This window comes from Synchiropus splendidus, chromosome 12, assembly GCF_027744825.2.
Source record: "Synchiropus splendidus isolate RoL2022-P1 chromosome 12, RoL_Sspl_1.0, whole genome shotgun sequence".
Classification (NCBI taxonomy): Eukaryota; Metazoa; Chordata; class Actinopteri; order Syngnathiformes; family Callionymidae; genus Synchiropus; species Synchiropus splendidus.
Genome location: NC_071345.1, coordinates 10,018,878 through 10,045,326, shown reverse-complemented (window position 1 = coordinate 10,045,326; position 26,449 = coordinate 10,018,878). Strand labels below are relative to the sequence as shown.

At 44.1% G+C, this 26,449-nt stretch overlaps 2 protein-coding genes across 2 annotated transcripts; both read left to right on the top strand.

The window, feature by feature from the left end:
* Positions 1 to 1,361: 1,361 nt before the first annotated feature.
* enpp1 (ectonucleotide pyrophosphatase/phosphodiesterase 1) lies at positions 1,362 to 19,326 on the top strand. The gene is made up of 23 exons (XM_053880783.1): positions 1,362 to 1,496; positions 5,351 to 5,417; positions 7,694 to 7,757; positions 8,801 to 8,898; positions 8,964 to 9,043; positions 9,609 to 9,728; positions 10,486 to 10,595; positions 10,713 to 10,778; positions 10,859 to 10,931; positions 11,314 to 11,422; positions 11,617 to 11,748; positions 11,855 to 11,886; positions 11,969 to 12,096; positions 12,429 to 12,498; positions 12,585 to 12,669; positions 12,777 to 12,958; positions 13,050 to 13,089; positions 13,502 to 13,662; positions 13,780 to 13,915; positions 14,608 to 14,682; positions 15,804 to 15,933; positions 15,993 to 16,137; positions 17,365 to 19,326. Exons 1-23 carry the CDS (start codon positions 1,386 to 1,388, stop codon positions 17,512 to 17,514), a joined length of 2,364 nt encoding a protein of 787 aa, XP_053736758.1. The 5' UTR covers positions 1,362 to 1,385; the 3' UTR covers positions 17,515 to 19,326.
* A 2,653-nt stretch (positions 19,327 to 21,979) lies between these two features.
* On the top strand, positions 21,980 to 25,337 carry sytl3 (synaptotagmin-like 3). Its single transcript, XM_053881411.1, has 12 exons — positions 21,980 to 22,117; positions 22,712 to 22,927; positions 22,993 to 23,060; positions 23,248 to 23,299; positions 23,363 to 23,429; positions 23,502 to 23,568; positions 23,700 to 23,827; positions 23,948 to 24,058; positions 24,121 to 24,290; positions 24,355 to 24,451; positions 24,559 to 24,729; positions 24,805 to 25,337. Exons 1-12 carry the CDS (start codon positions 22,020 to 22,022, stop codon positions 24,937 to 24,939), a joined length of 1,380 nt encoding a protein of 459 aa, XP_053737386.1. The 5' UTR covers positions 21,980 to 22,019; the 3' UTR covers positions 24,940 to 25,337.
* The last annotated feature ends 1,112 nt before the right edge of the window (positions 25,338 to 26,449 follow it).

The following is a 26,449-nucleotide window of genomic DNA, read 5'->3' as shown; positions in this document are numbered from 1 at the left end:
CACAGGAGAGACTGATGACAAGGTGGTGTATACTATGGAGGACACCGATGCTTTGAGCAAAGAAACACTAGGACAGTTGAAGGAAGAGACTCTAGCTGATGAAGTATTGCAGGCTGTTACGAGTGGATGGCCCAATAGGAAATGCAGAGAAGATAAGAAGTTACACAGCTACTGGCCCCTGCGAAAGAACCATACAAAAAAAATCCAGCTTTTCCATCTTTGAACGGAATGGCCGAGCATGCTGTCAAAACGGTGAAACATGTGCTTAAGAAAGCAGCTCAAACAAACACAGATCCACATTTGTCACTGAGGAATACTTCTGCCACAGGTCTCAATATGTCACCTGCACAAATGCTAATGGGGAGAGTCTTACGGGGCACAATACCATGTTCTACCTCAAACCGTCAACACCACAGAATATACACCAGAGGATACGAGAACAGCAGTCCTACCAGAAACTCGACTATGACTGGAGGACAAAGCCCCTGTCAGTGTTGGTTCCAGGAGACACTGTGCACATGCAATGTCATTTATATTTGAGTTTGGGATTACTATACATGTTAGCACTGGATATCATAGCTGCAGTAAACGCTGGTGACAGTTAAAATCATAGCGATAGATTTTCAACTTCAGGAAAAGAGGGGTTTGGCGAGTGTAAACTCGGCAATCGATTGAAAAGGTCTAGTGCTGGAGCAATGTCTGTGGGGACACGGAGTGAAGCGTGAATCCTGAAGAACCTGAGTTATAAGAAACCCACCAACGCACGTTACCCGGAGCCACGACAATAGTGAACCACACACATGTCGAGCACACTCTTTAACGTTTATTAGCTTCGTTATTTACCATTAAATACCATTTAAAATACCTGTATTTTATGAATGAATTGGCTTGTTTGAGATCAGATTTGAAAAATTGAATGTTGGTGTCGTTTGTGCAATTAATCTGTGATGGAGACCTTAAAAAAATAGCATGTCATACTGACACTTAGGGACTTTTCAACATAAGTGTCCCCTTTAGGCCACAACGTTGTTCTCAAACTTTAAGCTGCAGTGATACGATCTCGCCACAAGGTGTCAGCAGCGTCCAGGCAGGTAGACAGACACGTCATTAAAAGTGGGAAACTCGGTTAAAAATATAAATATATTTTTATTCCTTTTAAGTTTTAAAATTGTCGCCACGGTGCGGTGTTGTACAGCGAAGCAGATAAACTGGCCTTCGATGCCGAGAGTACCTCCTAAGTCCTCCACCAGACCTGGAGGCGAACGAGGCGGCGCTTGACTCGACTCTTCCCTCCGCGCCCCGCTGCTCCCCTGCTGGAGACCCCCGCCTGCTGCTGACTGACCAGTCTCTCTCCTGGACGCGCTAGTGGGACGTTTCACGGCAGCATGGACGCAGGGAAAGAGGAGCAGCTTGCGGGGGAGACTGTGTTTGCGACCTCTGCGCTGGAGGGTGGAAGAGAAAAGAAGAAGAGCAACTACTGTAAAGTCATCACTGTGGTGCGTTCACGGACTTTATTTCCACCGATCCTTGTAGTTGTATGAATCAGAAATATTCTAATAGCTGGGACTCCTTTTTAATAATTTTATTCCGCGTACACTTTTTATTTATAAACAACAGTGCTGAAACACTGATGACCCTCTCTTTCTGGTCTGCAGAGGTCAGTGCCAGTGTTATTTGTATGAAAAGTGGTGACCTAGCTGAAGAAAGATTTGGCTGCGAGTTCAACTTTTTGGTGACAAAAGTACTATAATGCAATGGATCTTTATCACAATATTTTCTGATATTTCAATAGTGGAGGAGTTTATTAATAATAATGCACAGTGGTAGCATCTTAGCTCTGCGGACAGAGATGATGCACAGCAGTCGCACATGAACCGTGTCAAAGTCAAGGTCTGTGGGCTAAAGTCAGTTCATGTGTAAAAAGGAAGTTGTGTTATTCATTGTTAAATGTGTTGCAGACCTCTATTATTGACTGCTATTTTTGGATTGGAACTTCATCACAGAGGCTCCTTTCGAAGTAGTATGTGAAGTAGTGTCCACTAGTAGCAGTTAGCTGTTGTATTACATTAATGCGCAAGTTTATTGTGTCCTTCCAAAGGACATGGTTCAATGTCTTTGTGACATTGAACCATGTGTGTGTGCGTCAGTCTCTACAGATGAAACCGTTGTCGAGGTTAGCTTAGTTGGAGTTACACTTCCAACCCAACGCTCATGTGATCTCGTTGCCTGCTTGCTAAAGAGGAAAATCAATTGTGTGCAGTGAGGAACTTGTAAACACAATTATATCCACATATTTATGAATTAGATATAGACATAGTGCACTTAAAATCGCAAACAGTTTGAGATATTTCCTTACGCCCTGACTATTTAGTAGGGCTGGATATTGATTCACATTTTCCAATTTGTTTGACCACTAATCTAGCATACTATGTTGTAAAAAGTACGATAAAACTAAAAAAAGATGGCGCTACACACTGCATACAACGTCACTATTCTGAAGTTAAACATCTGGCTCCTGCAGGGCCTGGAATATCATCACTCTAATACTGTCATGCTGTCTCAACTGTCAGACTTGCTAATGTCAACATGGAAACTAAATGTTTGCACTTCAGTGACAGAAGCCAAAAACTTTTTGGAGCAGCCACGAGAACGTTTGTCGCTGAACACTGTCCATCTGCTGGACGTCAGGACATTGAAGACATGTCATGTGCTTGTCGATGAGTCGCTGCTTTCTGAAAGTAGTCCGGAAATGGATGGCACAGTACAGAAAGTAGCTCCTGTATTTAGAGGTGAGCTGTCATATGAGGCGTCCAGTCATTTCCCTGCTCACTCACTCACACCTACTGACAAATGAACCATCTATTAACCTTTAATTCTGGTCCGTGGGAGGAAACCGGAGCAAAACCACGCAAACACATGCCACCAAAGGTTTTAAATAGACATTCCAAAATGCTGTTGTTTCTCAGTTGCAGCGTTTTACTGCTGGGGGAAAGTCCCAAAATGGCAGCCGTGTTTATTTTGTGTACGCTAATGACCCGCTGTGTTCGCTGCGACCTCGTACATGGGGGTTCGACTCCAGGTCTTGGGGTGCGAAGATGCACATAGCTTGCTGCGTTATGAAGTAGACGTATTGGACGTATTGGAGATGACTAAAGCCACTGGAAATTATTTTTAGCTCCCAGAGAAGCCAGTAGTGTGACGCTGATGAATCACACATGTGACAGACTTTTTTCAGCTTTTTTCCCCACAAATGTCGCACATCTGCTAGTGATTATCTCAGCAGAACCCTTCGTGCTGTTACCAAAGAAACATGCAGAGCGATTCAGCAGATTGTTTACCCGCGACATGACGCCGCGGAGGTTTGTCAGACGCAGGTTACCACCTTGATATTTTCACAACTGTCTAGGACTCGACAGTGACTACAACGGTGGTGGAACATTTCTCCTGAATGGGACTCATTCATGCTTTGATGAATGAATAACCGCCACAATCTGCTTGAGCTTGTTTTTGGAGCTCTGTCCTGAAGTTCTCTGGATGTCTGAGGTGTTTCAGACATGTCCCTATAAGAGAAGGTCCATCAAATCTCAAGGCCATGTGAAGACAAACAACAATAACCACTCTTTTTATTTGTGATGCGAGGTCACCATGAAAGGAAGTTCTTCCTCCCAAGCGCATCCTTAGCTCTCACTGGGGAATATATGGAGAACGGGTCCATGAGAGTCCTTGCACAGCAGCAGAGCCATAACTTCATAGAGCAAGGCTACCACCTCAATACAGAAGAGCGACAGCTTTATTTTAAGCACTTCCTGGATGACTCATGGGACCAGCAACTCAGTGGTGTTTCTTCTTCTGGAAGTCTACTGGACAAGATCAGCTTGGTCTTTGCAGTTCCATCGACTCCACCACAGCTGCCTCTCCTCACCTGGCTGAGGTGCAGTCCAACCCTTACTGTAAACACATCTGACCTATGACTGTCCAACATGCCAGTCAAGATGGCTTCAGTTTCCTGAACTAGATATGGCGCCTCATGTTGCACTGCACAGCCACACAAGCAAAGTCTCAGCAGCTGGGAATTGGACCAGTTCCTCCTATAAATACAGCTGACTCTGCCAGATTAGCCCAAACCTCTTCAGACAGGCCACTTTATTAATCCCACTGGGAGGTGCCCGCCCACCAATGATCGTAAAATCCTAGCGTAGTTGAGTCTGTAGCGCCGAATGTTGGGGTGCACCATTGAGTTGCAGAGGTGTGTTGTTCAAGCCAGCTCTGAGGTGGCTAACCAGCCTTGACCTGGAGGTCTGTATGTTCTTAACTACTGAATCTCCTTCTTGAACTCTTGAGTCAATCCTTTTGTGGTGCCACACACCAAACCTTTTAGAAGCCACCAACATTTAAGACTCAAAAGAAACATTGCTCTGTAAACCAGTCGACCACGATAACCGCTGCAGGCCTGAATTGGGCGTCGCTCTCTCTAATATGCAGCAATGAACATCTGTGGCCCGCCCTCTTTAAATAAACCCGTGTCAGCAGCTTTGAAACGCCCCTCTAATTAGTAATCTTTGCCCCCTCGGAGCAGCCAATGGTGCCGCAGCTCTTGGATTACAGGCAAACGTTCAGGAAGGCTTTTGATTTTAGTCTCCACATCTGAGCAATAACACAATACAGCAGGATAGTTTCATGATCATTTTTTAAATGTCCGATTTTAACTACACTATGTGATGTGTTGTTCATTTTTAAAGACTTTTTTGCTGTGATATTATTGCTGCTGTGAGGTCAATGTCCCACTGAGTATTACTGAATATTAATTTCAATCCCATATCAAACATATAGAACATATATAAGGAAATATAGATGAGGGAAATATTGATTTCTACTCACATAAAACATGAATTGGTTTGTTACTATAATTTACTTTAATTTGAAGGTTTTATTTTATTTCCTTTTTTTAATATCTAATATAGTTTTCTGTTTGTTGTGTATTTTTGTTTGTTGCATGCTTTAATTGCTTATTTTCATCAAAAATGAACAATAATATTATCATAGTTTTTTCAATAATATTCTGTAATATTTATCATGAAATTGTAATAATGTTTATATTCTATTATGATGTGTTATATCCTTTAAATATTTTTTCACTTGCTATTTTTATTATATCACAATATACATACATTTCTTTTTTATGTCATTCAGTCCAATAAATAATAAGACTGTCAGATATGACCATTATGTACTTCATCCTGTCTCTCTTTCAAAGGCTCGCTCTGAATTCAATAAAAAGACATTGACGCACGGAGTGTATGTTCAGTCTTAACATTTCCGCTCACACTTCTAAAACTCTGGTTTGTTTCAGGTGCTGGTGTGTCTGCTGATCATCATCCTTGTTGTGGTGTTCTCCCTGAGGAAGCAGGATGGGGACGGTATGCTTGAACTTTTTATACCTTCTCAAACAGGGTCAGTTTAGATCAGGGGTTATCAACCTTTTTGATCTGGGGGCCCACCTTTCCCAGTACAAATAGGCCCATTCGATAGAACTCGTTCATTACCTGTGATTTCATTTCTGATCAACAACCATATTTAATAGAATCAATAAACTGTCAGTCATCGGTCACTTCTCCAGGTTTGTCACAGTATCTTTCCAGAATGTGGTTGTGCCAATCTAAGCATCACCCTGATGTTGACATCGTCCACGCTCAAATGTTCTCATTACCTAGTTTAGACTAGACGTGTTTGCCAACTGCGATTTCCGCCTCAACACTCTGGCGACAGAAATAAACCTCTCAGATTACACCCTCAGTGTCGAGTGAAATACTCTCTTAATCTAGTGGCAAGTTGACAAGCAAACTGGCTAATATGACCCCAGAAGAGCAGGAAGCGTCTGAGTGGTGACAGTCGGCCCCCTGCACACGGGACCAAATATTTAGAGCAGCAGAGGATGAGCCTCAGGTTACTGGCCGGCCCAACAGGAGTGAGTCGCTGGTTCTGTTTGGGATGAGAATCAACAAAAACAGAATTGAAGTGAGACTAGACTGATTTCAGGCCTCGGGCTGCAGATTCAGACTGAACGACTGTGAAGTCTTTGTTCTCAACCACCGCGCCAAAACAGCCTCTTCCATTTCGGGGGCTGCGGTGGCGACTGTGGGCAGCTGTCCCAGTCCAGGGTGGGGTTCCTCCCACTGGTATTTCCCTCCTCCGCTGACGTCTTCTGGAAGGTGCTTTATGTTTGCAATATGTCTCTTTTTGTTCTATTTATTTTAACTTCCTTAATTTAGAAAATGTTATGAATCAGATCCACTAATCTCACACGTAATCTGAATGAATGAACTTGTGTTTCCCAAATATTTGACCATTTAAGTGGAACGTTAAGTTGAAATTGTTATGTTTTTATTTTGTAAATGATTTCTGTACCTTTTATATATTTTATATTTTTGATTCAATATTTATAAAAATGCCTATTTTAGTCCTGTTTCTTCTGTATTTGTTATAGTAGACTTCTTTTTATTTTGCATGCAAAGCACTTTGGTCAGCACTTGCAGTGGAAATGTGCTATAAAATTGACCTTGACCTAAAAATATTTAAAATAATTTAGAATAAAAATGTTAAGGTAAATTAAATCATTTCTATACCAATCTGTATTCAACACAACTAAATTATTAAACTAGTTGATTGTATTGTCGGTCTTTAGGAAACAGCGTAATTGAAAAATTGAAATGAACAATTTGTGTTTTCTTTTTATTTTCTTTTTTCTTTTTTTTACTAATTTAGTTTCTTGTGGTTGTAGTTTCAGAATTTCTATCATAACAAATCCATGATTTTTTATATGCATAATATAAATCAGAAATACATATGAAATTGGAGAACGACATAGAAATAAAATGTTACATTTTATGTATTTATTGTATTTTATTTATTATTAGTATTATTATTATACCGTATTATAACATCTTCTGCTGCTCTGTATTTTTTGGAAAATGTGTTTTTTGTTCATTAAAATGAATTAAGTGTAAATTCACAAAATGTTGTTTTATTGGGGTTTTCTATGGGTCCCAATCTGACACATTTAAATGTCGGGGAATCGGGGAAGGTGGCGCACATGAATGCTGTGGCTGATTTAAATAGTGTGAATTTTTAACTCAAGCAATGAAAAATATTTGAGTTTGCTTGGGTGTTGCAAGGTAGCTCTAAAAACAGATAAGTTTTTCTGCAGTTGGGAAGATAAACCTCAGGTTCTCACATGCTTTTGTCAGTCTGATACAACATTCCGGCCCAATCAAGGATTTTGACAGTCTCTGGCCTCAAAATGCTGAGAGCAGCTTTCCCAGTGGATTATTAACCACAGGAGGACCAGAGACAGCGCTTCAGTATGTTTGCTTAGAACAAGACTGAGTGGGAGCGAAGAGCTTCTTCAGCAGCATGATAGTGACCTAGAACTGAAGGGTGAGGTGCAAACTGAGGTTTCGAGATTCAAATGTGGGTTAACTGGAAGGTGTTATATTTAAGTCATTCGACCAGAGGTTTGCCTCTGTGTAAGGTCTCGTCCGTCTAGTTCCTCCCTGAAGAAAGTGTGCGGATGGGTGGCGCTCCCAAATGCTCAGCTCTGATTCCATGGTCCAACAAGGACTCGTTTAGAACACACTCAGAAACTCAGTGAGAAAACATTAAAAAACATTTCTGTGTCAATGTTGTGTATGTGCAGGAGTAATGGATCCTTGGCTTCAGGAGGCACCAGAGGAACTGGACGCGCCAGAGTGTCCACCTGGGTGAGCCCTGATGCCTTGCATTCAAGTCTGTTGTCGTGTTGAGCTGGACATGGTTTCTTCATTCTCTTCCTGGAGTGGAGCTATGTTTGTGGGACCATGAGTGAACCACAGTGGGAATGTCACCTCTCTGGTCCAGGGTTTGACTGGTCCCAGACCAACCTTCGAATCTATCTCCACATTTTCTGCTGCTTAGTTCAAAAATGGTTCATTGGATTCTTGGATCCATCTTGCAACTACTTGACCTTCTGACCCCAGACCATCAGGTTTTCAAGTGCTCTTTCTGTGACACTGGTCTGAAGTGGAGTCACTTTTATTGTTTTTTCAAAAACACACTTTTTTTGGGTGCTGTTGTTTTTGTAGGAAACAGAAATCACTGTCTCAGTGGAAAGAGTGCTAATGAGTCACCAGACGTGTGTGTGAGAGTGTGTCATGGTGTGACCTCAGAAGTTTGCCTCCAGATATAGTTCAAAACTCCACATCAGTCGTCTCGTGGCTCATTTTGTCAGTTCTCCTTCGGTCTAGGAGCTTTCCTGGAGGCTTGATTTCCTCCCAGAGTCCATAAACCACATAAGCTTGAACTATAAGTCGCTCAGTTAGGTTGATTTGCTGTTCGCAATGACCGTGAGTCGTAGCTCCACATGGCCCCGGCTTGCTGAGATAATCCTTAATAATATTGTTTAAAGAAGAAAAAGTAATAAAATGTACATAAAGGTTTTATCTGATTTTATCTGTAAAATCTTTGAGGATATTCACAGATGTTATATGTGAATGTTCTAAAATATTAATACTAATTAAACAAATACAAAATATATTTGGATTTACTCAGCCTTTTCTTGGCTTCATAAACAACGGAAATGTCCGGAGAGACTCCAGCGGCCAGTGATTGTTTTCAGAATCTCACTCTGTAGTTTTGTGTTTCTGGTTTTGTGTGTCAGTGAATCTGAATGAAAGAGCTGCTTTGTGTTCTCCATGAAGTATCCAACCCACTTTCCAACCCTGTCCTTAAACGCATCGCCGGATTTCTTCCTGTCTCTCTCTCTCAGTTATTCCAGGTCTCCTCTCATCGTGGTGTCTTTGGATGGATTCAGGTCGCAGTATCTGACAGACCACAGCAGCCACATTCCAGTTATCAACAAGCTCCGTATGTCGCAGCGCCTTCTGGTGGTGTTTCCATTCCAGACGTAGCTGAAAGTATCTGTTTTGCAGGAGCATTTGGAACGACGCCGCCTTATATGAGGGCTGTGTATCCCACAAAGACGTTCCCCAGCCACTACAGCATCGCCACGGTGAGCTCTCACAATTCACAACATGCTTAAGGCGACCAAAAACAATGCCTGTTTGGCTACAAAGCCAGAGAAAACCTGAGCTACAAGCGACAGCTACCACTGATATCACCCCAGTAGCACCATTGAGCTAATGGCTGGAGTCAAAAACACTACACAAATGATGATGATAGCCTCCCGATAAGCCAAGCTCTCAGACATCACTCATCTGAGAGGAGCAACTCTGGAAACAGGACCACTTCTTGACCCCCTGGTGTTGCACTTGATCCTCATATCCTGACTAACAACTTTTGTCAACTCTCCCAGTGTGAATCTGAGGTCCAACCATCCCCAAATGAGGTTTCTTTGTAGTCTTTTGTAAAGCCTTGGGAGTGAACAGGGCAAGGTAACTTCACCCTGGAGGTATTTCCAGAAAGTCAACAAGCAGCGAGAGCAGCTCAGAAACTGTTTTTGAGAGAGGAACTGGAGCAGAACTGAGCAGATTACTGACGGACTTCACCTCTGAAACTGGATGAAACTTGACCTAGGTTGTCGTAGCAAGCCACCTCTGATCTGAAGTCTGTTGCAGGGTCTGTACCCGGAGTCTCATGGGATCGTGGACAACAAGATGTACGATGTGACCTGGAACGGTTTCTTCAGCCAGAAAACCGACGAGAAATTTAATCCTCGCTGGTACCAGGGAGAACCAGTGAGTGACCAGAACTCTGATGAATGCAATGTAATGAACACAAACTGATGACACATTCTGAGTTGTCAGTGAACAGCTGACGTAGCTCTGGAGCTGTTGACTTTGTCAGTTTACATTAAGTTGTCCTGCAACCTGACAAAGATGGCCGATTGTCTTTTAAACCTTTTGAACCTTTTTTTTTTTCAACAAAGATTGTTCTTCATAACATCTGGATTCTACATTCTACATAAGCTTTTTGGACACATCGACATATTCTACATCAAGTTGACAACACTGTTAACTGAAATAACAAAAGTAAAACAATTTCCCAATATTATTATATTCTACAGGCCGTTCATGCACTACACACAGTCTGGATTTCCTGAAACGTGTTGAACTATTTGGCTAACAGACAGATAAAAGCTGAGATATTTCCTTGCTGGAGTTAACCAGCATGATGGAATTTCAAATGCTTAACTCTCCTCATGAGACTGATTCAGACTCTACGTGAGTTTAAACCATATATTTACATTCCAGGCATCACGACAAGCATAATTCAATCATTAATCATCCACATCAGATGATTTATAGTCTAGATTTACATCTTTTAATCCAGCGAAGTGCGCTGTTTGTCAGATCTGTGATCGAATGCTCCGTCTGGCCGAGAGTGCTCGCACTTCGCCTCATGACTGGACCTGACTCTACTGCACTAACACAGATGACTTTCCCAGTGATCTGATATTCAATAGTCTGCTGCGATGTCTTGTCTCCGTCTCAGATCTGGATCACTGCCCAGCGTCATAAATTAAAAGCAGGCACGTTTTTCTGGCCCGGTTCAGATGTTCCCATCAATGGCACCTTTCCACACTTGTACAGGAAGTTTGATAAGTAAGTACCAAAGCCTGACTTAGTGTCACATTCTTCTAAAAGTATATGTATGAAGCCCAGACAAGAAGAAGACTTGCTTGTCTAGTGTCTAGTCTCGTAATGTCATGTGTGAAACAGGACCATCAAATTTGAGGAGAGGGCATCAACGATCCTTCAGTGGCTCAGCTTACCTCAGGAGGAAAGGTTGTGACTCTGTCTTTCTTCTAGTGAAATCACATTTTCAATCATCAAAATGAGAATGAATTCTTTGCTCTCTGACCTAGGCCTGACCTCTACACCATGTACCTGGATGAACCCGATGGAACTGGTCATCGTCATGGACCGGAAAGCAGCCAGGTCAGGGACGAACTGTTGCACATGTTGACAAGAATATCTAGGTCTTGCATCACTGCTTCGGCTTGGGAAAAGCAACTTTAGGATGCCCTTTAGACAGAGTGTTAGAAAATGCTGACCAGGGAGTTTCAGTCCAGATTCACGAATGAGTGTGGTCGTACAGTTCGGAGACCTTCCAACTGGTGCCATTTCAGAGTGCATTAAATAGTGATTATGGGACACCCTGGAAAGGTGACTAGCACCCTCCTACTTACTACAGTCTGTTAGCTGTGGTAATGGACGCAGATATGAGGCGAAGAAGAGAGTGCTGGCACGGTGGAGCATGTGCAGATGACAGTCTTGTGTTCAGTGGTGGCTTATAATCACACTGCTGATGTGCCCCCAGATTGTTGAAGCTCTTGAGAAGGTGGATGGGATTTTAGGTCTCCTGATGGACGGTCTGAAGGCGAAGAACCTGCACAAATGTGTCAATGTGATGATCACGTCGGACCACGGTGAGAAAGTGTTTGCTTTGTCCATTTCTGAGAGATTGTGGCCTACGATCTGAGCAGCAAGTGATCTACTCCGAGTCTCATAAGGTCCTCCAGTGAAGCTCCTTCTGAATCTCAAGCTTTTTTCGATAAATCTCACAAGTGGCTGTCAGAAAGAAAATCGTCCCTCATGTCGTTTAAATAAAGTTTTACTTCAGGTATGGAGGAGGCGTCCTGCAGCAAGGCAGCGTTCGTCACGTCTTACCAGAGCAACACTGAGGACTTTGACATCATCCAAGGTCCGGCCGCTCGGATCAGACCCAAGCACCTCCCGGAGGAGTTCGACTCCTGTGAGTTCCCTTCAGATGACGGCAACTTTCCTTTGCTCCACACTGAGCTGATCAGTCTGCTTACCCCCCCACATGAGCTCATCACATCTGTCTCTGCTCTCCACAGTCGACTACGAGGGTCTGCTGAAGAACCTGTCGGTATGCAGTGTTTTCCCAACTTCATTTCCAGTGGATCTTTCTGTCACTGTGCTGAGGTTCATGCTGTTGCTCTGTTCTGAAGTGCAGGACTCCTGACCAGCCCATGAGGCCTTACCTCAAAGAGCACCTTCCCAAACGGCTGCATTTCGCCAAACACAGGCGCATCGAGAGAGGACACCTGTACATGAAGTCTGGCTGGCAGGCCGCCATGTAGGTCCCACACTGATCAGACCCGAGATCAGAGATGTTTCCCAGCTTCCTTTTTAGCTTCAACCTGCACACATATGGTTTCTAATCACACGTTAGTTGTTAAAATATTTATCAATGAAGCTGTCAAAGTTGTGGAACTCATCCATGGCAGACATCGCTCAAAAAAAGAGGTCTTCTGGTTCTTTAGAACAGTGGAACCATGCAATCATCCGAAATTGCTTCAAGATGCCAAAACTCAACACCGGACTTGAAGAATTTATTTCCTGTTTAGAAATCAAATTGAGGTGAGAGCGCCCATTTGGATCCCATCTGAAACTGTTTGTTTACCTCAGGAGCGAGAAGGAAGTCAAATACTGCTCAGGTGGATTCCATGGGTCGGACAATCTCTTCCCCAACATGCAGGTGAGTGGAAACTAATCCAGTCACTCTAACTCATTCTATTCCTGCTGAAATGGATCAGTGTCTATTTATGTAATGATTTGTTTCAGGGTATCTTCATCGGCTACGGCCCAGGCTTCAAGAAAACGTCTGTTCCTCCTTTTGAAAGCATCGAACTGTACAACCTGATGTGTGGTAAGTCAAATCTGATCCGAACATTTTCAGTCTGGAAGACAGGAAAGCTTTATGGAAGGGAAAATGCATGGCACTAACAATGCCCCTCCTTGTCGCACTTCTGCCAGACCTGCTTGGTATCACTCCAGCGCCCAACAACGGTACTCACGGCAGCCTGAACCACCTTCTGAAGAAGCCGGTCCATTTCCCCGTCCACCCCGCGCAGCTGTCTTACTCCACATGCCAGTCGGGCGTCGCCAATTCTGACAACGACCTGAACTGTTCCTGTGATCACCAGACCAGAGCAATGGTACAATGAGTACATAAAGAATAACCGAGCAGGAATTCTTTCATTGTATCATGGAAATTTTTGATTAAAAGAAACATGGTTTTTTTTGCAGCAACTTGAGGCAGACGCAGTTCTGCTGACATCCACTGAGAGTGAGTTTTTAATATTCATTTATCCACATTATAGCCACCAAACTATTTCTAAATTTGAATCCCTCCATTTTCTTTTGGACTGTGGGAGGAAACAAGAGTGCCTGGGGATGTCGACACAGGAATCTCTGTAATTTGTTATGAAATTATCGACTAAAGAAACGTCACTCCCACTTGGCTATTATCCAGAGCACCAGTTTGAAGTGGCAGTAAATGCAGCACTCAGGTGGTCATATACAATTGTCACTCACTTAGTGTAAAGTGTAAAATCATACAGATGAGGAGGAAGAGAAAAAATGTAAATGATTGATAGTATTTTTTATCAAGGAAACAGCTGTAATAGCTCAATAGTTCTAATTGATATTGGTGTAGTATCATCTGAGTGATTCAGAGACGCAACTGTTTTCTTCTCCAGATGATGAAGTGAGGCTACGTCACCTCCACCATCCCAGCGGCGTCCCAGCAGTCGTCCAGCCCGACGTCCTCTTCTGCCTCCTCCACCACCAGGACTACCTCAACGGCTATAGCCGCGACCTGAAGATGCCTCTGTGGGTGTCGTACTCCCTCCCTCCAATGGTGAGACTATCTGCCTTTTTAAGTAGACAGGTTAGATGAGACCATGTTCCTGCTGGAGCTTCACAGATGAATCATCAGAATAGAATTCTGCTGAGTTTCCTCATTGACTTCTTCCAGACATCAGTGCGACCTCTGAGTGCAGATGTGGAGGAGTGTGTCCGCGCTGACGTCCGCATACCGGCATCTGCTAGCCAGCTGTGTACGCGCTACACAGACAACCAGACGCTGCACTACGGCCTCATGCATCCACCCTGTAAGTGTGTGTATCTGTCTCCCGCTGGGTGATGAACCGAGGCTGACCTGCAACTCAGTTACTTTCTCATCTTAAAATGCAGCTGAGCCTTGATGTCACAATCCAAATGGATCGTCACGCAGAATCAAAATGTTTTTGCACGCGGACAAAAGTCTTTACAAGTCAGATGAATTCATTTTTCACTATGACATCAGTCTTCAGACTTCTCAAAGGATTTTTAACTGAATTACGTCACTAAAGTTACGCCCACCTTTGTTCATTTGTTCTCAGTTTCTATAGTAAAAATTCAGAGAATATCAGAAATAAATAAAAAAACCACAATAATTAACATTTTACTCAAATATGAATCTAAAGAAAACCTTTTTTTTCCCAATTGCTACTCAAAATAGAATATGCAAAATAAAAGTCTGTATTATTTGTTATTTTGATAAGCAATTTGAAGAAAAAAACACATTCAGAAATAATTTAAATGTACTTCTTTTTGGACTGTCATTTCAAAGTGTGTTGAAACATAATAATTCTAATGAGTAAAAAAATAGTTGTGTTATTTATATAATTTTCTGCTTAGTTAATCTCTAAATAGAAAAATAGTAACCAAGATCTTCGCTACTGAGAGCTCTCACGCTGATGTGTAAATCAGACCTACCCCTTGACATCATGTTGTTGGTAATAGTGAGTGTTGTGTTCTGCAGATCTCAGTATTAATGGACAAGTGAATGACTCGCTGCTCACCAGCAACATGGTCCCGATGTATCCTGCGTTCAAAGGTGAGTGAGGAACAAAATGGTAGAATGAAAAATAACAATAAGCAGAGGAGTATGTCACAGTGATATGGCGGCAGGAATTGAAGGTGAGAAGTGCTATTGTCAAAACAAATTTTGGAGATGGATTGTCAGGTGTGTTGCTCCTGCGGTGTTTTGATATTGTGTATACAGTTGTGGAGATGGAAGCAAGGAGTTTGGAGGAAGGTTTTTCAACTATGTAAGCACGATCACTCAGCACAGTGATCTGGGCGAAAGTAAAGTGGAGGCAAACATACACAAGGACAAATCATCCGCCACTGTAAATCACAGTGGGCAGCTTGAGATTAATAAATAACTGTCTTGTTTGGACACGACTGGAGGTCAGTGTCGTGATTCTGCTGCTACATGATTCTAGCAAGCAAAATCTCCAGTTTCTGCTTTTCAAACCTGATGAACAGGATTGTTTTAGACATTAAAATCATCAAACAGACTTAATCCAACACAGAATGAATAAAGTCAACACAATTACAGCTGAATCACCTTAATCTAAAAGCTGTTGTTAAATATTTGGTATATCTTTCATTCCAGTAAATTACACGAGTCAATCTTGAGTCTCTTTTGAGCGACTGTAATTTCCTAACTTGATAAAATGACACACAGTGTCGTGTTGAAACCTGTCGAAGCTTCAGAACGAAGAGTGAAAGCAGAAATGGTCCCACAGTAGAGCAGTTGTTGACTCGCCACTCGCCCACCCACCACACTGGGGCCCACAGTGGCCAGCAGTGTGCCGGTGCTGCCCTCTGGTGGCGGATATACGTCATGACATACACGTGTCGACGAAGTTTGTTTATCCGTCATTGTAAATGTAGTCATTGAGATAATATAATTCACTACACTGTCGCATTTTTGTCTGTGTTTAACTCGTTTAAACGTTGTTACCGGAAGTCGAATTTTGAACCGGAAGTTTGGCGTTTCTGTTGAGGATGACGTGAAGTTATAAATGAAATTTCTGATTCTCCTCTCTTGCGTTACAATGAGACTGTCCCCCATGTGGTAGAATGATGTATTGCAGCCTGCGTGTACAGGTTTTAATCGAAACTAACCCAAAGTTTGGTCTTAACCATGTGTCCTCTCTGAACCTGCAGATGTGTGGGACTACTTTCACAAGGTCCTGCTGCCACCACACACTCAGCCCCGTGGAGTCAACGTCATGAGCGGCCCCATATTCGATGAAGACTTCGATGGACGAGCCGATCCGCTGAAGCCGGGCTCGAGGTGAGGCACGCGGCGCCAGTGGTTTGCTCATCGAACGCTTGTCAATACTGTCCGTCCAGAATCAAACCGGTGAATCCGACTCACTTCTACTTGATCCTCACCAAATGTGGGAATTCAACCCTCGACCTCAGCGCCTGTGACACGCCACTGCAGGTTCAGTCTTTCATCCTGCCACACAGAGCGGATCACACGGAGAGCTGCGCAGTGAGTTTCCTGTTTCGCACGTGTGTGTGAGTGTGTGAGTGTGTGTCCAACTAGAGTGGAAATGTTTCACTGGCGAACATGTGGTACAGCGCTACTGTGGTTACAGGCGTTAACCATGTTGAACGATGAAAGCCTCTCACGTGCTAAAATATTTGCACGCTACTGTTTCACTTCATGTTTGCAGTTCACACGCGGGGGACCCTGCAACTGTGCACAAATATGTTAAAGTTAAATCTACACCGGTGGGTAGAACATTATGACCACCTACCTGATGTGGCCATACCACAGCCACACTTCTAATAATGACTAATGATTTATCTTGAATCATTAGAACGATGAAGCCAGCGGACTAGAATAGTTTCTGTCATGGCTCAGGAGCCTGTCCCAGTTACATGGGGTGAGAGGAAGGGTACGTTTACATGAAGAGCCATTCATGCTCACTCTCACACCCACACACTGTTTATGTCGGGACATTTTCGGACTGCAGAGGCTGCAACACCAACCACTACTCTTTTAAATTATTGCTCTTTTTTAATGTGACTTTTTATTTCTAATGCTTCGTATGAGCTCTTTATCATGCTATTATGGTTATTTATTTATATTTTATATCTGTTCCTATAAACTGTCGCACTATAATCGTGGTTTCTTTCGTTCATTTTTTTTGCCTATATATTTATTTAAATATTTTGTTTTTTCTCATACTGACTAGTATAATGCTCTCATCATTTTGCAGCCTGAAAGCTGTTGATAGAAGTATTTATTGATCTTTCATTGGGGAAATTTTGGTTGTTACGGCAGCAACAGAATCAACATGGTAGAAACAAAGAAAAGCAGTTGACATCATCACAAAAAATGAAAGCTACACCAATGAGCGTGGACTACAATTACATATATATATGAGCTACACACTCATATATATATGAGTGTGGAATTACTTATATACTGTATGTATATATATATACATACAGTATATAAGTAATTCCACTTACCACCTACTTATATAATATATATATATATATATATATATATATATATATATATATATATATATATATATATATATATATATATATATACAGTATATAAGTAATTCCATTGTAAAATTATTATGTTAAAAATAGAGGATCCCAAGTAGTGAATGGTCAGTAAGAGGAAAGTGAAAGTCACTCATATTCGTCCACGGCGTCTGCACTCTTCTACACACCCATTTCTCCGTGTCCTCCTCAGTCGGGCTCCTCGGACCTGGTGTGGGTGGAGAACTGGATGCAGCTACACGTCGCTCGAGTCCGAGACATCGAGCTGCTGACTGGACTCAGCTTCTACCACGACCGGATATCGGTGGAGGAAACGCTGCGGCTCAAGACGTTTTTAAGATGAAGTGTCCGCTTCTGCACCTCGGCCGTGTTCATACAGACAGCAAAAGTTGAGTAACCACCTGGTTTTTATCCAAAAGAAACTACTCTCAAGGTCAAGTTGAGGCCCACAGGATTCGATCTAATGACCCCATATGAAAGTTCATACTGAGGCTGACAATGTTGTTCCATAGGCTTTTAGATTCATCATCAAGTCAGTTACTACCCTGCACGTTAGCGGCCTTTTTTTTTTTCAGAAAAACTCTATCGTGAACACGTCATCTTTCTACTTTTTGCAGGTGTTATTTAGCTGCAGCTTCCTTCAAAATGACATTATATTTATTCAATGTTTTCAAGACTTTCAAATGAAGCGCAGTCTGTCAGATTGACTGGAGATATAAGCTTTTATAGCTTTGGATTTCAATTGTAAATCAGATCAACTCAGAGCGTGTCACTGACCTCATCCTCTCTGCAGCTGCGATGAGGAAGATTAGGCTCTTGTATCTTGTTAATGCAGCAGTTGTGGCTGCTGAAAAAAATCCAGCTGTGTTAACAAGAAATGAGTCTGACCTCATTTTTAATTCAGTTTACTGTCGTCCCTGTTAATCTTTTGATCAAGACTTTTGTGAGTTGGTGTTGATCATATCAGAGTCACAGAATAATACTTGCATTGAACATCCTCACTTTTAAAAACAGAGAATCCATTGCCTTAAAAATGATTCAAAACCCGACTGATTTCAGGTTTAATCCGTCAAGTTTACACCACTTTCTGACAGGGATTCAGCTGTGGTGTCACGTGACCTTTTATATGTGGCTAAACGTGCAGCTGTGGTACCAGGTTTGCTGTTCGTGTAAACACAGCCAGTGGTCTGTGCTCGGGTCCAGGTGGTTCAGTCCAGGTCCGTCGCACCAAAGCCGCAGAGCTGTCGGACTCAAGAGCCCTTTGTTTTAGGCAGGAACCTCAGAAGCATGAAGCCAAAGACGCCGTCCGGTCTGCTGCGAGCGCAGGCAGGAAGCTGAGGTCGTGACGACCGATAAAGAACATGAACGTTGCGACAGATGGAAAGACTTCACCTTTAACCCTGTTTTCATTGTATCTGTCGATTTTTGTGCACCTTTTTACTCTAGCTGATGGTGGACCTGAGCAGGAAGTGTGAGCCAGTGCTGGGCAGATCGGCTGACTGAAGTCTGAGAGAAAATCAGGAGCTTGTTACTAAAACTACAGTGGTTTAAATCTCTGACCCCTATTTGTCTCTCACCGGGCACCTTCCCAGAGTCTCTCCTTCCATCCCGCGACCCCACCTTCCAGGCGAGCTGGACCTGGATTTATCAATCATGTTTCAAGTTACCTTTGCAAGGCTGAAGATGTTTCAGTGGCTCTGCTCAGCACTTGTTGCCGTCCACATGTGAACGAACAGCACTGTTGTCGGGTGTGTGTGTGTGTGCTTGTACAGCTATCCTTGTGGGGACGCATTCTTGGAAACACTTTTGCTTTGTGAGGACATTTTTGCCAGCCCCCACGAATCCATGCCTTAATTTCAGAATGAAAGTGTCAAAACAACAGGGTAGTTATAATTATATAAAATATAATAAGTTTGCCTAAGAGTCCTGGTCAATGTTAGCCATGTATTTTGGATGGTTTGGTTTAGGGTGAGAGGCAATGAGAGGTCCCCACAAGGATAGAGATGCAAACCTGTGTGTGTGTTAGGATCAATTTGGGGAAAAACCATGAAAGTCACTGAGAAACCGCCAAAAGTCCTTAAGGACACAAATCTGAGAATGTGTGTTGGTGTGTGATGGCAGAGAGGACCAACAAGTGTTTCTGTTCTCTGGCAGCTACGTCCTGACAGTGTCACATTAAAGCTCTCCACCTCACTGCGAGCTGGCGTCTTGATTCTCTCTTGCTTCACCCTTCCAAGATTGCAACTGCATGAACACAAGAGGAAGGAAACCGTGCTCCTCTGTGTAACCTGTCACATGCTCCAGTTGTCCAGCCCAACGGTGACCCACCGTTAAATAGTGCAGTTGAACACACTCTTCCTTCAAACGCTGCTGACGCCATAAACGTCTATGGACTCAGGTCTCTGAGTTCTCTCTGACTTGGTGACGGCAGCTTGTTGGACCCGGAAAAGCTTGACGGCGACTGGAGCTTCAGAATCTTCTCTGAGGCATCTGAAAGTCCCGGGTTGGAACTGTGCCGAGACAGAGGACTCCATTCTTTGAGTTGAGTTGCATTTGGAGGTCTGTGGTTTCATCGCGTTCAATTTGAAACCCACATTTGTTCAGAGTTTGATTTGCGGTGAATCGGATCAGCTGATCTTTTTCATCTCTGTACATGCAGTTCCTTGCAGGTTTTTTTGAAGATGCACTACAGGCTTTTTAATAAAGACCCCCCCTCCACCCGACCCCCTGCTGGTTTCCCACCACACTCTTATGTAATGTGCCGCTCGGTAACCTAGATTCAACTTATGAAACCTTTGATCAGTGAGAATGTGGTCCTTGTGACTCAGCTATTTTCATTTTGCAGTTTAATATTCAGAGAAAATTCACAGATGTGAATAAGTTGAAGAAGCAGCTGTGACTCAAGGAGCAATAGGCTGGAGATACCAGGCAATATATAGGGGTCCATGGTCTGGATACCGAGAGAGGAGCCACGAGTAGTTAGGACACAAGTCCAGTCAGAGGTTAGTCCTCTCTGACCATAACTGGAATAGTGAAGTGCTCCTGTATCACCTTACTAGCACTCTGACTTGTCCCGCTGAGACCCGCTCCTTGTGCCCCCCTTATGCCCCTCAGTTCACACTCATACATGAACCGTTAGAAACCCCCTTTCCTCCCCCTTAAATCTGAATATCACACGTTCAGCATGTTTGCCATCATAGTGTTGGAAAAGAGTCGACAGTGCTCTTCAGTTGAGTCTATCTCTGGAGTGACGAGGCTGGTTTCTCACTCCCCCGTCTCACGTATGTCACATGTGAGAGATGACTGGCTGTTATCTGGAAGTCACTTGTGGTGGCTGCGTTTGGGTCGCGTAACTCAAGCAGTCAGTGAGGCGGGTCGTTTCCTGGAAGCCGAGCTCTTGATGGGAACCGTGTCAGTCGTTTGGTGCCGAGCGACTTGTGGCTTGGGCTGCTCAACTGCCTGGTTCTTGGGTCTTTGCTTGACGGCAGAGCATGTGAGTCAGCCACTGAGTGACATCTAAGCACAAACTCTTCTCTCATCTCGTGGAAATCTTTGACTCGAGCAACGTCAGTGGGGCAGAGATGAGGCATGTCCTTCTGCCCAGTGGGACTCACTAGTGACACTCCTGAAAAAGACTCTTATCTCTAACACGACCGACGTCCCACCGCTCACTTCCCGTCTCATTCCTGCGCGTGGCTTTATTTGGAAGTGTCTCTTCCCTTACCTTTGTCTACGCATTTTACACCTCACACAGCACTGTAGTTATCAGTATGTGTGTTCGAAACACAACTGATGTACAATGTCTTGATCCAAGCAACCGCTCTCTTTGTAGTCTAAGTTAGTTGCCTGTTAGCAACACGGCTTTTAGCAATAAGACGGCTAACTTGAACAATGAATTTGAATCGATTATTGAATTTAACGTTAGCACAGTGTCTTTGTTATTCTCCAGTCTGAGCCACTCTACCCTCGACTCAGCAATATGAATTAAATAATACAATACCATACAAACACATTAGCATAACGGTTGTGAGACAGTGATGCTGGCGTTTAAATGATGCTACACATGTGATCACACTTAAAATAATTGTGTGATTTTGTTTTTACTACTTTTCCACGCCACTTTTGTCACCTCTGTATCCATGACGTTACGTTTTTTTTTTTGTTTTTTATCTGTTCTTTGTAGCCTTCACAGTCCTGGCTTCCACTAATAGGTCTTCATTGTTGGCAGCGTTGGCATGGACCATGTGCCCTCCTGATCCCATCCTCTCTCCAAGTCATCTGGAGCTTCTGATATTTATTGGGAGCTTCATCCCCACCTCTTTTTAAAAACTGTTCACGACAATTAAAACAACCTCAGGTGCGTGTTGAAATGTACCAGTCTTTTGGCTCAGCTCTTTCATCGCTGAAGACACGCCACGAACCTGTGAAAGATGACGCCCAACCTTCTTAGAAAGATGACGCCCAACCTTCTTAGACGCATGATCAGACTTGGAGGAGCTGATCCTCATCTGTCTCTTCATTTATCAAGAGCAGATCGAGAGGCGCGTCGGTCATCCATCGTGCAGCCGGTGACATTTGCTGCATCGATCCGCAGCGCTTCAGTGAGCAAGAAAGGTCGACGATGACTGCGCTTCACCTGAGGTGACCACCACAAGACGCGCAGGAACTTCTGAGGAAGTCTATATCGAGCGGTGACGTGGAGCGAAAGCAGCTGGAGACCAGACTCAGGGAGCAACCGCTCGTTTTTTTTCTTTTTCTGAAAGAGGAGGAGCCTGCGCGTGAAGGGGAGGAGGTACAGGCGAGTGAAGAGGAGCGGAGCGGCGCGACGCACCGGCACTTCTGGTGAAGATGGACCTGGGGCTGCTGCTGGCGCTGGAGAGGGAGCGAGTGCTGGAGGTCCTGAGGAGGGACAAGCTGCTGCGGAGCCTGGAGGAGGAGCGCGTCAGGTCAGACCTGTCATCTGAGGGCAGTGGCCCTGCGGGTGTCTTCTTAAAAGGAGCGGTGGATGAGACTCTGTTTTGTCAGTGACCAACAAGTAGTACAACTGAAGAAGTACTTGTTACTGTAGGCTGCTCTGCTGCACACCGCTGTGTTTCACGTGAATGATTCTGTTTTCACTGTCGATGAATGCCCACAATTCAGCTTCTAATATGATGTTGACTCTGCAAGTTATGTCTCAACTCGGTGAGACTTCCTGTGGTGGTGAATGAGGTAACGCGACCTCTTTTTTTCACCCGGCCGTGACGACAGTAACAGACTTGACTTGACTTTCTCAAAGAAAGAGCGTGAAAATGACGTCACTGTTGTCCGTTTTTCGAGGTGACAACGGACCACGCTCATTATCACGTGGCCACCTGATGCCGCAACAGCCCCTGTTGTTTGGAGTTTATTTTTATTCATTTAATTTTTTTATAATTATTAATTGAATTCTTATTGTTATTGTTCTGTTTTGTTCATTATTGCACGCTGTTCCAAAGCACTTTCTCACTGTTGATTCTGATTCTGCTCTCGCTCGTCTCTGTGCCCCCTCGCGCCCCCAGGAGGATGAAGTGTGAACTGCAGGAGCTTCGGCGGAGAGGCGCCAAGAGCTGCCGCCGACAGTGCGGCGAGAGGGCGTGCGCGCGCTGCCAGAGGGCGCTGGGCAGAGTGTGGAACACCGGCGCCGTGTGTCGCGGCTGCAGCCACAGGATCTGCAGCAAGTGCCGCGTGTGCCGCGCCTCCGTGGGCTGGAAGTGCACCGTCTGCCACGCCTGCAGGTGGCGCTGAAAAACAAGCCTCATGTTTTGGGAACAGCTGGTGACCCTCTTGTGGTTCCCCTCAGAGAGGTGAAGGTCCGATCTGGAGAGTGGTTCCTGGAGGAAAGAGCAAAGAAGTTCCCAGTCATCACGGGTCAGTTCCCTTCATTTTACAGGCTCAAACTCAAGTCTTCTGGCCCCTTAAAATGAACTGACCGGCCAAATTTGGTACTCGGGCCTTAAGCTGGAGCTTTGCTTGAAAGCATAGTCGATCTAAGATGGACTATATCTCCTGGATTTTGGGTGTCAAACTCATGACCGTCGTTCATCACCCTCTCCAGATAAATATGAAACTGTTGGAGACAATCTCCTCAAGAAGTTCAACGAGATGAGGTAAGGTCAACAGGTCTGCTGGCTGGTTGTGTGACAGCACTGACGTGGGCTTCTGTCCTGCAGTCACATCTCCGTGGTGCCGCCGACTCCTCCGCCTCAGATGGACTATCCCTTCCACAGCAAACCCTCGGTGAGAGACCACCTGAACGCATGACTCAAGTTCATGACTCAGTTGTGCTGAAGTTTCTTTGTGTTGTCTCAGCACCAGGACCTGAAACAATCCAAACCCTTCACCAAGTCAATGGAGGACCTGATCGGTCACATGAGAAGTGAGTCTTTGTCATACATTTTCGTTGGTTTAGCGCTATTTGCGCTAAATTTAAAAATACTTCACTGATGTTTTTGTTTAGCAAAACCCTACTAACGTGATGGCCGTCCATCTTCTTCTGCTCCCCCGCAGGGCTTTCGTCGTCTCACACCGACGTGCGCGACGACTTCCTGACAGTGGACTGTGCCGAGCGACGATATCAGTTTTTCAGCAACTCTCAGAAAAGCCTGTCCGACACTGACATCAACAAATCGTCGCACGTAGGTGTCCATCCACATTTTGAGTTGCAGTAGAAATTGCCTCTGTTCATCGCACGTGGAGCAGCGTTGCTATGGCAAAGCTAGCTGGGTATTAAGTTTTGATCTGGTGTTCCTGCCCAGTTCTTCAAAGTCCCGCTTCTTCCGAACATCTTCAAGAATCACAGTGATGGTTCGTCCATCGGAACAGAGGAGGAAGTCTCCATCGGTTCGGACGACTCTGGAGGAAAGAGGGTGAGTTTAACCAGGTTCTGGCGGAGGGACCCCTGGTGTTGACCCCTGTCGACCTCCTGCAGGGCAGCTTCAGCAGCATCGGCACCGTCTGCAGCTTCCAGGAGGGGGCGGCTGTGAGCGGAGGGCTTCAGCTGGCGCTGTCCTTCAGCCGCATCACTTCCTGTCTGGAGATCACAGTGGGCAGCTGCAGAGACCTCTTGTTTGGTGACCCCAAAAAGAGGAAGTGCCACCCGTAAGATGGCGTCAGAAGCCGAGTCGCTTGTTCAGAGCTCATTGTGTTTCCATGACGGTGACAGGTACGTCAGACTCTACATTCTTCCCGAGAAGAGCCACAGACGGAAAACTGCCATCAGGAAAAACACCACGGATCCGGTTTTTAATGAAGTTTTCCAGGTGAATTGATGCCGCCGGGTTTCACTTCCGTTGCTGGTCTTTTGTGACTGGAGAGCTGTCCAGGGTGTCCCGTACATATTTATAACTAATACTTTAATGTGTCACAGATCCACATGCAGCGCCACCTTCTGATCGGAAAAAGACTGCAGGCGACTGTGTGGCATGACAACAGTGTGTTGAGGAAGGTTTTTCTGGGCGAGGTGCTGCTGCCACTGGACAGCTGGATGTTGGACGATGACATGGGTCAGAATCTCACCTGGTACCCGCTGTGTCCGAAGGTCGGTCATGAGGAAACAAAAGACCTGAGGTTTCCCATTGCTGTTGGCTCAAAAGCTTTTGTCTCTGCCTTGCAGCAGCCCGACTACCCAGACGGTGGCACTGTTGAACAGGAGGTTGTGTTCAAGCTCCGCTCCGGCAGCCACGGAGAACTCCTGCAACTCAGCTCGCTCAAACAGCTCAATGAGAAAGACGCACATCACAAAATTTAGACAGCAAGCGAGCGTAAATGCAAAATTACAAAAAGAAGTGTTTCATTTAATTTATTTATCATAATTATTTTTATGTTACATGTTATATTCAGTAAATTTCTATATATTTGTTTGTCTATATATTGTTTCTTGTTCTTATTGTTACTGTTAATAGTCATAATAATGACGAAGTCTGCACTTTCTCTGTCCACGTGTTCAGATATAATATATTTTTTAATGCTAATGAAAATATACTGTCGCAAGTGAGTTTTTTCCTGCCGTGTAACTTTCATTGAAATTAAAAAAATACCACTAGAACAGATTTCTCTGTCATCCTCCCAAGTCCTGATTTAGTCAACATTTTTTATACTGATTATATTTTAAGTTCAGACACCTGTTTCACTTGTTTGTGTGTAATTCATTTTCATTTTAAGCAATCGAAGACTTGCTGCAACTCTCATTGTATCCAGCAGAGGTCAGTAAAACGTAATTTTCCTGTTTGTTTTCGGTTATATTTTCAATGTAGGTCATGTGACATCGGTCGTCTGAGCGCTCTTATCAACGGCTTCACGCACTGGCCAATGTGCCCGTGAACGCAAACACAAGTCATGAGTCAACACTCGTCATTGTGTTGCTGCTCAGCTCAGTGCGGGTCTGTGAGGTGTGTCGTGGGTTCCTGAATGCATCAGTGTTTGAAGGCGTCAGGGCGTGCTCGCGCGTCAACAATGTGTGTGTTGTTTGTCATGCTTGTTAAAGCACAACCATCTAACACTTGCTCAGTACAGTCACGTTATATTTAATGATTAACGAGTCAGTTATATCTATTTGTCAGTGCAGTTGTACGCTTTAGAATCACGGAAGTGACGTTTCTCGCGCTTTTATTTTATTAATGTGCTTCCGCTAATGATCACTGAGTTAACACCTTGCTCAAATATTTAAAAAATGTTTCCCTCTTTTACTTCGATCTTTTCAGTTGTGGTGCATCTCGAATACACGCATATGACGTCACGTATTCTTACCGCTGCATTGATTGTAGTTCTAACGTTCCTCCCGGATGTGAAGGCTGACTCATCCTTCCCCTCGTTTACGTCACAGTCGCGCCTTTGAGCAGCGTGTGAACCAGCAACTCTGTTTCCAGAGCAACATGAGGAGCCACCGATGATGTCACTGCACTGAAGTTCTCAGGTTCGCCACCGTCACCATGGCAACCGCTGACCGACATGTCGTCTGGATGAGTTTCACATCAGTTTACAATCGTATGTAAGTTACAGTCGTTCAGAGACGCTAGGAATTTATTTGTACTTTTGCTTTTCATTTCACACGAAACTATGCTACAGCTGTCACGTGATATCCCCTTCACACGTCTCACCAATCATCCACCATGTGACTGGAAGTTAAGAGCATTTCTTTATTTGAATTCGAGGTTTGTGGAATTTACCTTCCCGAAGGAACAAATATATAATCTAAAATAAGTTTAAATTTACTTTATTTCCCATGCCAATACAAGTTTTGTGCTTACATTTCAACATAT

Coding starts and splice junctions, on each gene's coding strand:
- sytl3 (XM_053881411.1), top strand. CDS start 22,020: ATGGACCTGGGGCTGCTGCTGGCGCTGGAGAGGGAGCGAGTGCTGGAG. Junction 22,928..22,992: donor ACCGTCTGCCACGCCTGCAG/GTGGCGCTGAAA, acceptor GGTTCCCCTCAG/AGAGGTGAAGGTCCGATCTG. Junction 23,061..23,247: donor GAAGTTCCCAGTCATCACGG/GTCAGTTCCCTT, acceptor CACCCTCTCCAG/ATAAATATGAAACTGTTGGA.
- enpp1 (XM_053880783.1), top strand. CDS start 1,386: ATGGACGCAGGGAAAGAGGAGCAGCTTGCGGGGGAGACTGTGTTTGCG. Junction 9,044..9,608: donor GCCACTACAGCATCGCCACG/GTGAGCTCTCAC, acceptor AGTCTGTTGCAG/GGTCTGTACCCGGAGTCTCA. Junction 12,670..12,776: donor ACTGTACAACCTGATGTGTG/GTAAGTCAAATC, acceptor CACTTCTGCCAG/ACCTGCTTGGTATCACTCCA.